The following is a 16,258-nucleotide window of genomic DNA, read 5'->3' as shown; positions in this document are numbered from 1 at the left end:
TCACACTTCCAAGGCCGCATCGGCCTGAGGGAGTACTGACAGGAAGAACAGCGGGGGGGGGGGGAAGATACTAGGGGCAATCAGGCCTGGCGCCTGAGACCAGAAGGTGTGAACTGCTTTTACGAGTTCGCTGATAACAAAGCAAAAGCAGGTGATGGAAAGCAGAGACACATAGACAGAGACCCTCACACCCCCTTTTTAACTTGCGGCTCGAGGGGGGGGCATTCAGTGATGATGTTGCTTGCATGCTTGCTGATTAAATATAACCACTGATCTAAACCCTACAGGTGAAGGAAAGAATGGCACATACCAGAAGACAGTTTATTAGGTTTTAGAGTTGAGGTCCCTTTGCAAGGAGTCACTTCCCCGCAAGCAGTAGAGTTTGTCATCTGACTGTAAAGCGATAGTTATTCTGTATCCAATTTGAAGGTCTGAACCACTTGTTCTGTGAGTGTTACGCTCGCCAGCAAAGCAGCACCAGATATTTCAAAAGGATCTACGCAGATAATTATTGCATTACAATTCATCCCCCATTGTGCTGGAAAGTGTGGTCAAGTCACAGATGATGTACGGCAACCCAGTAGGGTTTCCAAGGCAAGAGTCATTCACAGGTGGTTTGCAGTTGCCTGCCTCCGCATGGGCTGAAAGTTCTGGGAGAACTGTGCCTGGCCCAAGGTCACCCAGCAGGCTTCATGTGGAGGAGTGAAGAATCAAACCCGGTTCTCCAGATTAGAGTCCGCTGCTCTTAACCACTACACCATGGTGGCTCCCAAAAAGATAATTTGCTCTCGCATACAAAAAGAGTCTGGACTAGTCAGTTCTAAAAAAATTAATCTTTTAAAACGTTTAGCCCCACCCAAGATCTATCAGAAATAAAGGTGGCAAGGTAACTTTGATCAGACTAAGGATATCAGTTTTGAAATAATATAATTCTTGTAGAACTAATTAGTCCAGATTCTCTTTATGGATGCAAGAGCAAATTATCGCATTACATGACCCGGGTCCCCAGGATGAGAATCTGCAGTCTGTTCCGCTAACTGTTCTGAACTCCCAGCTTGGTGGCTTTCATTCTTGTGTTCTTGGCTGTTACCCTGGGGGGCAGCCACCTCCACCCCAACAGGAGCAGGATTCTGCAACTGGACCGCCTGCCCAAGTGCGCCCCCCTCCTGTTGCAGCAGCATCTGCTCCACCTCAATCTCGAGTTCCAGGTTCTCTTCATCCAGCGCCACCTCTAGCTGCTGCATCAACTCCTCCAGTTTCCTGGCCTTGCGCAGCTCGTTCTGCTGGATGATCGTGCACAAGTGCTCCGTCAGCTGCTCCTTGGCTTCCGTTTTCTTCTGGAGGTCCAGCTTCGCAGCCATGTACTCCACTTCCGCCTTATCGAAACGCTTCCTGAAATGAAAAAAAACAAAGCACCCAGCATGCTGTCAGGCTCAGGCGTCTGTCCCTAGCATCCCATAAGCAAACTCATCCAGGCAGGTAGCTCTGAAGCAGTAATACTTTATTAGGAGCAATGGACAGATAAAAGAACTGACTGTCTACAAACAGGTAAGGCTTGTAATGAGGAATCATTGGTAGGTTACATGTTTTAAAAGCAATGCAGGCTGTGGAAGTAAACATGAGCAAGCAGTTCCAAGACAAGCAGTTCCCAGGGAGAAGGACTAAACAGAGGCCCCACATCTGCAGAGCTGGGGAAAACAGGACGGGGGATACTATACACAGAGTTTACAGGCATGAGAACCGAAGACTTGACATGTAGCCAAGCGCTGGCCTAACTCAGGTCAAGACCCTTTACTCCTGTTAGAGAGCAAGACCTGACATTCCGCTCCCCCTGAGGCCCCCCTCCCACCGCGATCGGGTGAGGCTTCTGGGGTCGCCTTGTGAAACTGCCACACCAGATGGGGAGCAGCTACGTGGTGTTCAGCAACCCACTCATAATGGCTCGGACCCAGGTGTTTCCTACGAACTAGGTAGTGAAGCATGTTATTGCGATCTCGGGAATCCAGGATCTTGGAAACTTAGAAATGTTCCTCCCCACCCCCACCCCCAACACCGGGAGCTCAGGAGTAGGACTGGGGTGCCATTCAGGGGCAGGCACGTGTCTCTTGAGCAGACTGACATGAAACACTGGGTGGATGCCCCGCAGGGATTTCGGAAAGCTGAGTTCTACAGACTTCGTTAATGAGCCGTGAGACCGGGAAGGGTCCCACATACTTCTCACTGAGTTTCTTACGTGGGCGTAAGGAGCGAAGATTCTTTGTGGACAGGTAAACCTGATCCCCCACCTTAATCTCCGACCCCGGAGAACGATGTTTATCTGCTTGTTCTTTGCATTTGCGTTTAGCCCGTTCCAGGTTCTTTTGTAACCAGGGCAAGTGTTCTGTATTGTGTTCACCCAATCGGCCACGTCGGTGTCAGCTTCCACACCCGTAAGATTCATGTTACCAAAGGGTCCGAAATCTTTACCATGTATCACTTGGAATGGACTGAAACCCGTGGACTGATGAGAAGCATTATTATACACATACTCTGCAAAAGATCTACCCAATCATCCTGGTGGTAGTTTACATAGCAACGCAAATAACATTCGAGTACTGAGTTGACCCGTTCGGTGTGACCATCTGTTTGGGGATGGTAGGCACTGGATAACCCTTGTTCCACCCCCACCAATTTCAAGAAAGCTTTCCAAAACGTTGCCACGTATTTTGGGCCCCGATCTGAAATTACCTTCTTCGGAAAAGAGTGATATTTAAAGACATGTGATACAAACATTTGGGCTAATTTTTGAGCTGTGGGAAGTCCTGCGCAAGGGACTAAATGCACTTGCTTAGAAAAAAGGTCCGTGACCACCCATAGTACTGTTTTCCCCCTGCTGGGAGGAAGATCTGTGACAAAATCCATGGCAATCACTTCCCAAGGAGCCAAGGGCGTTTCCAAAGGTTTCAAAAGTCCAGGTGGCTTTCCCACCACCCTTTTGGCTGTGGCGCATGTAAGGCAACTGCAGATGAAAGAATCCAAGTCCATTCTCATCTCTGGCCACCAGAATTGCCTACACAAAAGGTGCAGGGTTTTAACAAAACCAAAATGCCCCGCCACCTTGGAACCATGGCTCCGATCCATCGCCTCCCTCCGAAGAGAAGCAGGTACATAGTTTATTTTCTTTAAACCAGAACTCCCCCCACTGAGTCATTTGGTCAGGTAGACCATTCGCGGCTCCCTCTGCCTGCAGGCTTGAATCAGGGCAGCCTTGAAACAGTCCGGTAGTCCTTCCAAGGGGGGAGACCCCTGTGTTTGGGAGTGGGTGGCGACAGCCAGGCCAGGCAAATCCCCCCGCTCCTCGGGAGTAAACAGCGAGTCTGTGGGACGATCCACCTTACTCTGGTATTGGGGAAGGCGAGAAAGTGCGTCGGCCAGCTGATTTTGCTTGCCGGGTACATGCTTGAGAACAAAGCGAAACTTCGAAAAGAATTCAGCCCAGCGCACCTGTTCTGCTGTGAGTTTGCGCGTTCACTTTAGAGCCTCTAAGTTTTTATGGTCAGTCTATACTTCGAAAGGGATTTCAACCCCCTCCAGGAAATGCCTCCAGACCGTGAGGGCATTCTTTACAGCGGCCGCCTCTTTTTCCCAAATGGGCCAGTTCAATTCGGACTACAAGAACTTTTTAGAAAAATATGCACAGGGTTGAAGCTGGCCTGCTTCCCCCATCTGCAGGAGAGTCCCTCCCATCGCTACGTCGGAAGCATCCACTTGGACAATGAAAGGTTTCTCATAGTCTGGGTGTTTCAGTAAGGGTTCAGAAGTAAAGTTTTTTCAAAGTGTCAAAAGCTTGTTGACACTCTGGCATCCAATTCAACTGGGAGGAAGGCAGAGTCGCCGAACCCCCCTTCCCCTTCGTTTTTAACAGGTCCATTATGGGCAATGCCACCTGCGCAAAATTTTTGAGAAACCCTCTATAGAAATTAGCAAACCCGAGAAACTGCTGTAATTGTTTGCGTGTAGCGGGCGGCTCCCACTCCAGGACCGCCTTCACTTTCTCGGGATCCATGGCTAGACCTTTGTGCGAAATTACATACCCCAGAAAAGTTAATGTCTCTTGATGAAATTCGCATTTGGACACCTTGGCAAACAGTTGATTGTCCCGGAGGCGTTTGAGCACCTCCTTAACCATTTTCACGTGTTCTTCGTACGTTTTAGAATAAATCAAAATGTCATCTAGATACACAATCACCCCTTTGAACAGCAAGTCAAGTAAACATGAGCAAGCAGTTCCGAGATAAGCAGTTCCCAGGGAGAAAGACTAAACAGCGGCCCCACATCTGCAGAGCTGGGGAAAACAGGATGGGGGATACTATACACAGAGTTTACAGGCTTGAGAACGAAGACTTGATATGTAGCCAAGCACTGGCCTAACTCAGGTCAAGAGCCTTTACTCCTGTTAGAGAGCAAGACCTGACACATGCTTTGAAATCAAGGTCAGGCACCCAGGGGCGCGTTCACGGGCTCAAGGACCAGGGACAGATCACTTACTACAACCTGCAAACTACTGCCCCTTCTATAATGATCTTAGATATATATTTTTATTACACCTATCCCCCCAATAGGAAGAAAGTAGAAAGAAAGGAGATTCCTTTGAAATGTGGTGTTGGAGGAGAGTGTTATGGATACCGTGGACTGCCAAAAAAAAAAAAAATCAATGGGTAATAGATCAAATCAAGCCTGAACTGACCCTAGAAGCTAAAATGACTAAACTGAGGCTGTCGGACTTATGAGAAGACAAGAGCCACTGGAAAAGACAATCATGCTAAGAAAAGTTGAGGGCAGCAGGATAATTGTTTTTAAAAACAATTGAGGACATCTAACCTTTTTAAACTCTCCTCCCCAGCCCTATTTCTTTAGGCTGAGCATACCCACTTCCTTCAACCTGTCCTCATAACATTGTGTTTCTTATGGCCATTATCATTTCCCCAATGAAATTCATTGAGCTGGGGTTTTCTGCCTGCTTACACCAGCCTTATGCAGGCCAGAAATGAACAAATAAAATGAATTCAGTCTTAAGTTCGCAGGCTGCAAAAAATGCAGCCCTAAACAGAGTTACACTCTTCTAAGCTTGCTGACTTCAACGGACTTAAAACGGTGTGATTCTGCTTCCCGCAGCCCTAAGCTCTTACAGATGGCTACTTCACTGCAACAACAAAAAAGCTAATAAGCAAGTTTACAAGCCTGTGGCCAATATACAGCAATAGTCATAAAGAGATGGCAGGTTTTCCTCAATGAATCACGCAGTTACATGCTTCCACCTCAGGCTAGCCAAACTTTGCTTTCTTCAGATGCTTGAATGGCTTAATCTGAACCACAAAAGCCCTTCTCCCGACAGAGCGGGTTCATGATTGAATCTTCCCTGCGTGACTGAAGTAAGTCATAACTTGTGACCTAGATAGCTCCCAGTTCTGGATGAGATTCAAACACAGTGGACACATGCTTGACAACATGACTGCTTTCCTAAACTATGCGCAGCGGTTGGTTGTGGTGTCATTTTTTTAAGTGCTTCAAGTCCAAGGGATAAAGGCTATGAAGAATAATGGCCTATAGCAATGGTGACAGCCGTGGCAGGGAACAAACCCAAGTGGGATGAAGACAGAGGCTGGCAAGAAAACATTTCAAGATGGCAACTGGGAACACAGTGCAAAATTTTAAGCATAATTTATACTTGAATTTTTTGGGAGTTAGCTGCCCTGAGCCTAAAGGGCAGGATAGAAATCAAACCAAATAAAAACAAACAATAAAATAAAGCTAATGGCCATTTCCTCCAGCAACCTCTAGAACAAGGGTGTCAAACTCAATTGTTACGAGGGCTGGATATGACATGTCACTTGGTCAGGTGAGGCCATGCCTTGCCAGCCCAGATCGAGAGTGTGTGGGGGGGGAGAATGGCTGCCTCAGCTGGCTCACGGTCCGGATAAGAGCTCTTAAGGGGTCATATCCAACCCGTGGGCCTTACGTTTGACACCCCTGCTCTCGAGTTTGTTCTTCTCTGCTCACTTCTTACCGAGCAGTCGAGTAGACCAAACTTGCTTGGTCGATCCGGTTTCTCAGAATCCCAACGTCAGCAGATACCAAGTCGTCCAGAGCCTGGAGCTCTTTTTGGATCCGCTTCAATTTCACCGTTTCAGCCTGTGTCCGTTTGGACCTGGGGAAGAAACAGGCAATCTCTTTGTAACATGTGTGTGGGGGAAATCTGTGGCTTGTTAAAGTTGCTCAAAGGCTTGTGCCATTGTAGAGCTGCAGCGATTCTTCATTTGTAAGTACGGAGGAACAACGGCAGCGTGTGCTTTCCCCACAGAGAAAGGATCAGATAATCTATATTTTAGATTTATTTTTAAAACATGAGTCTGATCTTCTGTTGTGGAGAAATGTTCAGTGACACATACTTGCTGTTTTTACCAAGACGGCTAGCCTTGTGCAGGCAATCCATCTGTGCACTGACTCACCACTTGGGTAAAGAGAGCAAGCACAAGCACTCTGGCCTCGGCTACACACAATCCCCAAGTTGCCTGCATGGTGTGAACACCCAGACGAAGTCTTGGCATGTACCTCCTGTCCCCCATGATCAGTGACACTACTTTCTGAATCAGGTATGAACACACAAAGCTGCCTTATCCTGAATCAGACCCCTTGGTCCATCCAAGTCAGTATTGTCTACTCAGACCGGCAGCGGCTCTCCAGGTCTCAGGCAGAGGTCATTCACATCATCTACTTGCCTAGTCCCTTTAACTGGAGATGCCGGGGATTGAACCTGGGACCTTCTGTATGCCAAACAGATGCTCTACCACTGAGCTATGGCCCTTCTGAATAAGTGAGCTGTGACTCACAAAAGCTCATACCCTTCCAGAAATTTTGTTAGTCTTTAAGGTGCTACTGGACTCTTGCTCTTTTCTACTGCTTTCTGAATGTTACTGATCCCAGGAAGGGGGCATGCCCACATTTGCAGGCGACAAAATAACTGCATGGAGTTGGGGGTGGCATGCTTGTGCCCGGTCTCCCTCCTCACGAGAAGCAGTGTGCACAGGGCTTCAGCGTTTAAGAGATGTGTGTTCTGCAATCTGCAGAACTACTCATCCCTATTAGAATGGTCTTTGGCAAAGAGGATACGCAAACTATTAAACGGTTGCCAAGCTCTTCATTCAGCTTCTATGGAGAATTTCAGTAGTATGTAAGAGAGTTGGGCCGCATAAGTAATAAAAGTCGGAAGCTCAGATCCATCCATGGCAGAAACCTGTACTAAAACAGCCTTTTTCACTCATTAATGGTAGCACCTTAGTCTTTTTCTGCACCATGATAGTATGCACATCCCGCTACTTTCAACAGAAGTTATTTCCAAGGCAGCATAACAAGGACCATAGCCTCAGACAAAAACAGAAGAGAAACAAAAAGTTTGCAAGCTTGTGTCTTCTAGAAATTAATTAATGGATTTCATCTTAATAGTTCAATGAAATAAGTGTTTATATTGCAGTGCTGAGAAAATGAGACTGTCAAAGCTTGCTCAAGTGTAGCAGCACAGTACAGGAAATGTATCACAGCCTTTCTGCTTGCCTGAAGATTACAAAAGAGCCTGCATACCTTTCAGCAATTGCTTTGGCTAGGAGAGCTTTCTTGCGTTTGTTCTTCTCTTCCATAAGCTTCTGTTCCTGTTGTAGGACCTCCCAACGAGACTTCTCTCGCCTACATGTTGACAAAACAACACAGCGAACAAGAAATTGCCTTTATTTTCTCTTACAACTATTCACTCAGGAACATCTCCACAATTGCTTCTGAAACACCTGAATGATTTAAGAACGTCTGTTCACAAATACACACACACAAACATGAAGCTGCCTTATAATGAATCAAACCATCAGTCCAGACCATCAAGGTCATAGGTTGGCAACTGCTCTCCAGGGTTTCAGGTGGAGATCTTTCGCATCACCTACTGCCTGGTCCTTTTTAACTGGACATGCTGGGGATTGAACCTGGGACCTTCTGCATGCCAAGCAGAGGTTCTCCCACTGGGTCCCTCCTTCACTGATTTATCTCAGAAGTCAGCTACACTTCCAAAATTGTTTGTCATTATTATACTTATGAATAATAAGTATTTTGGGAAGGACTCTGGCAAACTGCTCAGGATCCTAACTTATGGATATCAGAAAGAAGAAATATGACTGCAAGAAAGATGTTTTATAGTTCTCGCTGGGACAGAAACATCCAACAGATCTAGCCTACAGCACTGGCATCCACTGTACAGAGAATCAGTGACCCAATGCCTGACATCTCAGGAGATGGTCAACAAGCAGACTTTAACACAGACAAGCCACAACCTAGATGAATTCTGCACTCTATCAGAATATGGCTTGCAATAAAGGATTTCGCTTTTCAAATCCAGGTGGAGATTGCTCACCTACAATGAGCTTGTTGCATCTTAAGCCTGCACATATAGAATGAACTTTCTTGGAGAAGATAGGTGGGTTCATAGATTTAGCAGCTCTCCTTTTAGTAAATGCTTTTGTGTGCTTCATCCTTTAAACTTTGGAAAGAAACTTCACAACACGTCGATCTTATGGATAGAGCAGGCATTACACCTATACCAGTTCCAGGTAAAAGGCTCCTTAATGCCTCTTTTCAATTCATAACTCAAAATGCACAAACATTTCAATCATTAAATGTCACAGAAAGCACTCTTCTCTGTTTTACCAGCATTCTATTTTTTGTCAATGGAAAAAAACCCAAGAAACCAGAATATATCACCTTAGTTATGAATGACCAGTACAATCAAACAGTTGTGGGACTACTTTGTTTTCTACAGTGCCAGAGGTGATGGAGTGGACATAGTTATGGTCACAAGCATAGATGACTTTAAAAGGGGGTTGGACAGATTCATGGAAGGAGAGGTCCACCAGTGGCTACTAGCCACGATGACTAGAAGGAACCTCCAAGTCCAGAGGCAGCAAACCTCTGAGCACCAGTGCTCGGAGGCAGCATCAGGGGAAGGCCTCAGCCTCTCTGCCCTGTTTGTTTGGCCCTGCAGGGCAACCGGTTGGCTGCTGTGTGAAACATGACACTGGACTAGATGAACCACTGGTCTGACCCAGCTCAACTCATGCGGCACAGGAACCAAGAATTGATATTTGACTCCTGGAAAACTCTGTTCACATTTCAAAATTGTGTGCCAGGGTTCTTCCAATGCTTATTAAAAATTCCTCAGTGAGAGTATCAGTAAAGGTGACTGTTAGCTCACACAACCATTATCAACCTTACTTTACAATGTGCAGCCACAGGGACCTCTTGCATGTGTTCTAGGTTGCACTCTCTTTTCACACGGGCCAACAATGAAGCCCAGCAGTCCTGACTAGTGCACTGCATGGTTTGAATGTGCACCCGTGAACAAGCCCCACAATCCTTCCCAACAGAGTCAGGTTCCATAGCCCACAAATTAACATGGGAAAGGATTCCTTGAAGGTCAAGTGTTTGACAACCCCTACCATTGTACAGTACTAAACATGTATAGCGTTAGATCTCTATAGACAGCTGAAAATGCTTTGGTGGTTAAGGAAATGGAGCCAGCCATTTTGCCTGCAATCCTCACACTATGCCGGTGCCCCTAAGAAGCGTGGCGAATTCCTCACATGAAGCCCTATACACAAAGCTACACCAAGGCAGGAAAAGAACTGAGCAAAATGTTCATGGTCTGCAATGCTCCCCTGGTCAAGACCACATGCTGCCCAGGCAGAGACCTTTCATCTTCCCTGGTCTGCTGGAGATCCTCCTTAAATAGGCCACCCTTCTAATCCCCTCCCCTGGCTTGAACACATGAAGCTACCTTATACTGAATCAGACCCTTGGTCCATCAAGGTCAGTACTGTCTACTCAGACCAGCAGTAGCTCTCCAGGGTCTCAGGCAGGGGTCTGTCATATCACCTACTTGCCTAGTCCTTTTAACTGGAGATACCGGGGATTGAACCTGGGACCTTCTGCATGCCAAGCAGATGCTCTACCACTGAGCCACGGCCCTTCCCCTGCTTGCTCTTCCCCTCCCTTCACCCAACCAGAAGTGTCCTGAAGCTATGTCTCAGCTGCATCCTCCATTGCTTCCTTTCCCAGGCAGGGCTCGATAATGGGATTGACACCACCTGGCTGCCAAACTCTCTTACTGAACTCAGAGTCTGCAGCCCCATCCTGCCTATTCTGGGTTTGTCTCGGCCAAGGTGAGTTGCCCCTGCAAGTCCAGGGTGGGTCGCGTCACTGGACATCATCCTAAAAGCTACTGGTGCAATCTGGCACAGGCCTTTCAGTTTGCTATGTAAGTCACGTATCAGTTTGGAAAGAGTAACGCTGTTTTTGCAGGTTTATTAGACTTACTAACAATTCCATTTTCTTTCTCGCCGAGTTATGGCTCGGCTCTGCGGCGTGATTCTGGGTTCTTTCATCACCATTGGAAGACTGCTCAAGTTCAAGTTGGTTTTTGGCATTATGCTGCTCTCTGTTTGAAGGAGACTGGGAGGGGGGCACAGATGTCTGGGGAGCAAAGGGTGTGAGTTTGGGTACAGAAAGCTGCTGCTCTGGAGATGCCAAAACTGCTCCATCTTGCCCTGCTAGTTGGTCACGTAGTAGCTGCTGTACAGCCTTTTTGCGCTGCAGCTGTTGCCGACTTTTGTTTACACAAGGTGGACGATGCTGCTGTTCAGGTGGCGGCCCTGAAGGCTCTATAAAAATACAAAAAAACTTAAATTACCCTCATCTACAGAATAGTAACTTTACACATGTGCTAGGGAGAAGAGGAACAAGAGATTTGGGGGCGGGGATCCACACATGGGTATGCACCCCAAAGCCTACCTGATAACAAAACCCAAGTCCTTACTAACAGAACTGCATATTATCAGTATGGAGAGCCAGCGTGGCTAGGAGCAGCGGATTCTAATGTGAAGAACTGGGTTTGATTCCCCAGTCCTCCACATGAGCGGCAGACTTTAATCTGGTGAACAGGGTTGGTTTCCCCACTCCTCTGCATGAAACCAGCTGGATGACCTTGGGCTAATCACAGTTCTCTCCGAACTCTCTCAGCCCCACCCATTTCTGTTGTGGGGAGAGGAAGGGAAGGAGATTGTAAACCATTTGATTCTCCATAAAAGGTAGAGAAAGTTGGCATGTAAAAACCAAGTTTTTTTCAAATATTCTCCTTTTCTCCCACATCCCCCCTTCTCTCACATCCCCCCTCAGTCTTTAATTACAGCCCACCTTTCTTGTGTGTATTTATTTATACAATATATAAAACAATGCAGTCAAACAACATAAGACATCTAGTAAACAGTGCATTAAGACAAAATACAAAACAATGCACCAAAAAAACCTGGTACAAGATGTCATCTTTAAACAATCCAGAAAATGGAATGGCAAAGGTGGAAGGCTATGCAGTAACAGCAAGACAATATGTACAATAAACAGTAGCACACAGCACAGTCCTGTTTCCTTTATAAAAGCACACTACTGAACTGCTCCCTTAAACTACAACCCTATTCTTTTTATAAACATGCCCTTCTTAGCAAGTTTGGGCTTGCCCGTTGTAACACTCCTTGGGGCACCCCAGATTTGGAAGAGGACATCACAGCAGTAGTACCTAGTGGGGCAAGCCAAGGCAGAACTACCAATCACACATAATTCTGTGATTGTTTTCCAGATTTTTGTGTGTGGGGGGGTGCAATTTGGAGGGCAAATTGGAAGGGCGCACAAAACCATTTCACTCTTGCCCCATTAAGCCTTTTCCCTGTGGAAGTTCACCCTCTTTGAGTTTCCCCAGCTGAGTTAAAAACAACTTGGGATGGCAATACTTACTTATAAAGTACATTTATTAAAAAATCTATCATTCCTCCAAGGAGCTCAGAGCGGCACAGAGAGTTCTTCACTCTTCCATTTCACACTCACAACAACCCTGTGATGTAGGTTGGGCTGAGAGAACAGGACTGGCCCATGATACCTTAGGAGGCTGCTTTCCCAGGGAATGTGGCCTTGAAAAGACAAATGGGGCTTAGTTTCATATAGCGGGATTGGCAAGAGAGCGCCCCTCTTCCTGCAGTCGAATCTGAGGGCCAGGAAAGACCCCCGGAAGGCAAAGGGGCTGGAGAAGGAGGGGACAGCTGAGCCCAAGGTTTCTTCTCCGTCCCCCTGCCTGTTCCAAAGAATGAGGCTTTTATATAAACATATATGAAGCTGCCTTATACTGAATCAGACCCTTGGTCCATCAAAGTCAGTATTGTCTACTCTGACCAGCAGTGGCTCTCCAGGGTCTCAGGCTGAGGACTTTCACGTCACCTACTTGCCTGGTCCCTTTAGCTGGAGATGTCAGGGATTGAACCTGGGACCTTTGGACTGAAGAGTCTAAACTGAGGCGCTGGCGAATCTCTCAGGACCCAACCAGATGTAGACACGGAACTCCTACTGCCCGTCTGGATGGCCACATGGGAACAGAGAAGTCCTTGCACGAGCCTCCCTACATAGGGTTGCCAACCTCCAGGTGGTGGCTGGAGATCTCCCGCTATTATATCTTATCTCCAGGCAACAGAGATCTGTTTACATCAGTGGTTCCCAACCTTTTTTGACCAGGGACCACTAGGACTTTTTTGTTCGGTGCAGGGACCCCAAGGTTCAAAATAAAAATTCTGAGAATTTGAAAATAAACTTTAATCATAACTGTTAGTTAAACATTAAACTTAGAATAATATTTGAATATATATTTTTATAATAGAGAACTTTTAATTGAAAATATTAATTTATTATAGGTTTATAACTTTGTTTTGCGGACCTTAATTTAGTTCTCGTGGACCCCTGGGGGTCCATGGACCCCTGGTTGGAAACCAGTGGTTTACATGGAGAAAATGGCAGCTTGGGAAGGTGGACTGTATGGTATTATTACCCACTGACGTCCCTCCCCAAACCCCCCCTCCTCAGGCTCCACCCCCCCAAATCTCCAGGTATTTTCAAACCAAAGCTGGCAACCCTAATTATATACCAATGAGGTCCCTCCCCAAACCCCCCCTCCTCAGGCTCCACCCCCCCCAAATCTCCAGGTATTTTCAAACCCAAAACGGGCAACCCTAATTATATACCAATGAGGTCCCTCCCCAAATCCCCCCTCCTCAGGCTCCACCCCCCCCCCCAAAATCTCCAGGTGTTTTCAAACCCAACACTGGTAACCCTAATTATATACCCATGAGGTCCCTCCCCAAATCCCCCCCTCCTCAGGCTCCACCCCCCCCCAAAAATCTCCAGGTGTTTTCAAACCCAAAGCTGGCAACCCTAATTATATACCCATGAGGTCCCTCCCCAAACCCCCCCTCCTCAGGCTCCACCCCCCCAAATCTCCAGGTATTTTCAAACCCAAAACGGGCAACCCTAATTATATACCCATGAGGTCCCTCCCCAAACCCCCCCTCCTCAGGCTCCACCCCCCCCAAATCTCCAGGTATTTTCAAACCCAAAACGGGCAACCCTAATTATATACCAATGAGGTCCCTCCCCAAATCCCTCCTCAGGCTCCACCCCCCCCCCCAAAATCTCCAGGTGTTTTCAAACCCAAAGCTGGTAACCCTAATTATATACCCATGAGGTCCCTCCCCAAATCCCCCCCTCCTCAGGCTCCACCCCCCCAAAAAAAATCTCCAGGTGTTTTCAAACCCAAAGCTGGCAACCCTAATTATATACCCATGAGGTCCCTCCCCAAACCCCCCCTCCTCAGGCTCCACCCCCCAAAATCTCCAGGTATTTTCAAACCCAAAGCTGGCAACCCTAATTATATACCAATGAGACCCCTCCCTCCTCAGGCTCCAACCCCCCCCCCCCAAATCTCCAGGTGTTTTCAAACCCAAAGCTGGCAACCCTAATTATATACCAATGATATAATTATATAATGATATACCAATATACTCTATCTCTACAACAGAATCCGACCCAGCAACCAAAAGCCGCTTTGGGAGACCCGGAAATGAGCCTCCCGTGCAAAATTATATTGCCGGGAGGGCGCGGAGGCCGCTCTTTGATGCACTTCCTCCCCGACGAAGCGAACCCTCGGCCTCCGGGCCGCCCCAGCGCCTTGACTCCCAAGTCGGGCCTGCAGCGGCGAGGCTCGGGCCCTGTCGCCCCCCCCCCCCGCGCAGGCGGCGCCGCCGCGACGGCTCCCCGCGCCGCCCTCGGCCGGGATTACCTGGGCGCTTCCCCTGCAGTTTCCGAAGCTCCTGCTCCGAGAAGCCGGCCCAGTCCCTGGCCATGGCGCCCCTCTCGCCCGGCCCGCCTCGCCTCCCCACTGCCACGTCTCCCGGCTCCGCCCCTGGGGCTGGGAAAAGCCGAGGCTCGCTCGCTCGCGTCGGGCCCGGCCGGCAGGGCCTAGCGCGTTGCCGTGGCAACGCAAAGCCGCCTTCGCTGTGGCCGGGGCCGGGAGAGGGCAGGGAGGGTTGTCCTCCCTTGCAGGGGTGGTCCGTTTTCATTGCCTCCAAGCACATACCTCTCAAAAACAGTGTGCAAGCTTTCACGTTCATCAAAATTATTCAGAGAGGGGCAATGTGTGCTGTTCCCCATCACTAAGGTAGCCAACCTCCAGGTACTGGAGGGGGGAAAAGGCACCACTGCACCAACATCAATAGATAAGGAACTTAGCACAGGAGCGAAACATACAACGTTGTGCAAAAGTACAAACTTTATATGCTACAAAAATTCCAAGAGTAACAACGTGTCTATACAAATAATACACCAACAGTAAAGACAAACGTAGTAGCATCACTGTGGAAAACAGAAAAAATACCAAAAACTAAACTCTGGATCGACAAAGCATACGAATTTATAACAATGGCACACTTAACAGAACTGCTACAGCCAGATATTCAAAAATCAAACAAAGACAAATGGCAAATTTTCTATGATTTTATTGAAACCAAAAAACAATAATAAAATCCTCTATTATGAAAACAAAGCCAGTGATTAAATATAGCTTATCAAAAAAATGAGAATATCCAACAGAAATACTTTAATTACATATCTAAAACGTAAATAAAGATAAATGATGAACTATTCAGGAATTTATCAAAACCAGAAAACAGTAAACAATTCGTTTAAATGTTATGAAAATGATGCTGGTGATTATATAAAGTTTGTTTAAAAAAATGATGACTTTGTAAACTATATTAGGGGGTAAATGTATTTTCTTTTTGTTAATGCCTTCCCTTACCTTTTTTCCTTTCCTGTATACCCATACAATTTCAAAAATCAATAAAAAATATTTATATATATATAAAAAAGACAAACATAGTGGCTATGTACAAAATATGAAGTACAAATGCATAAAATGGAGTTAGGTAACTTCCAAAACAGAAATTCAGAAGCAAAACGAGGAGACGATCGTTTCGAGCTCCAAAAGGCCACTCTTCATCAGTCCTTCAAACATTTCCTGTATATTCCTATGTGTACACAAATTCCCATTCCGGGTAAACTTTCAAATAGCCAGGTTTGTATATCTTCCCCAAAGGGGTAAATAGTCAGCAACATCCCGCAAGGGGTAAGTATCCCTAAGGTTGCAGACCTCCAGGTACTACAGTACTAGCTCAAAAGTAATAATACACAAACAACTATGCAAACATATATTGTGAATCTCGTGTAACATCTACAGGTAAGTGAACACACAAATTAATATCTATACAATAAGTGAACAAGCAAGTCCAAAAGAGGACCACTGAGCAAAAGAGACTCTTTTGCTCAGTGGTCCTCTTTTGGACTTGCTTGTTCACTTATTGTATAGATATTAATTTGTGTGTTCACTTACCTGTAGATGTTACACGAGTTTCACAATATATGTTTGCATAGTTGCTTGTGTATTATTACTTTTGAGCTAGTACTATAGTTTCTATAACTATCCAGCTAGTACTTGTGCATATATTTTTTTCAGACCTACAGGTACTAGCTGGAGATCTCCAGCTATTACAACTGATCTCCAGCCAATACAGATCAGTTCCCCTGGAGAAAAATGGCCACTGTGGCAATAGGACTCTATGGCATTGAAGTCCCTCCCCTCCCCAAACCCCGCCCTCCTCAGGCTCCACCTCCAAAACCTCCCACCAATGGCAAAGAGGGACCCTACCCATCACAGTAAATATACCACAGAATTGGGGTTGCCAACCTCCAGGTGGTGACTGGAGATCTGATATTACAACTGATCTCCACGCGACAGAGATCAGTTCACCTGCAGAAC

At 46.7% G+C, this 16,258-nt stretch overlaps 1 protein-coding gene across 1 annotated transcript; it reads right to left on the bottom strand.

Moving 5' to 3' along the window:
* Positions 1–980: 980 nt before the first annotated feature.
* Positions 981–14,288, bottom strand: GORAB (golgin, RAB6 interacting). Its single transcript, XM_056845432.1, has 5 exons — positions 14,225–14,288; positions 10,394–10,733; positions 7,618–7,719; positions 6,047–6,187; positions 981–1,392 (listed from the first exon to the last, which is right to left on the bottom strand). The coding sequence occupies exons 1-5, from the start codon at positions 14,286–14,288 to the stop codon at positions 981–983; spliced, it is 1,059 nt and encodes a 352-aa protein (XP_056701410.1).
* Positions 14,289–16,258: the final 1,970 nt, after the last annotated feature.

The sequence above is a fragment of the Euleptes europaea genome, chromosome 2 (genome assembly GCF_029931775.1).
Source record: "Euleptes europaea isolate rEulEur1 chromosome 2, rEulEur1.hap1, whole genome shotgun sequence".
NCBI lineage: Eukaryota > Metazoa > Chordata > Lepidosauria > Squamata > Sphaerodactylidae > Euleptes > Euleptes europaea.
Note: the sequence above shows the minus strand (reverse complement) of the source record. Positions and strands in the feature narration are given on the sequence as shown.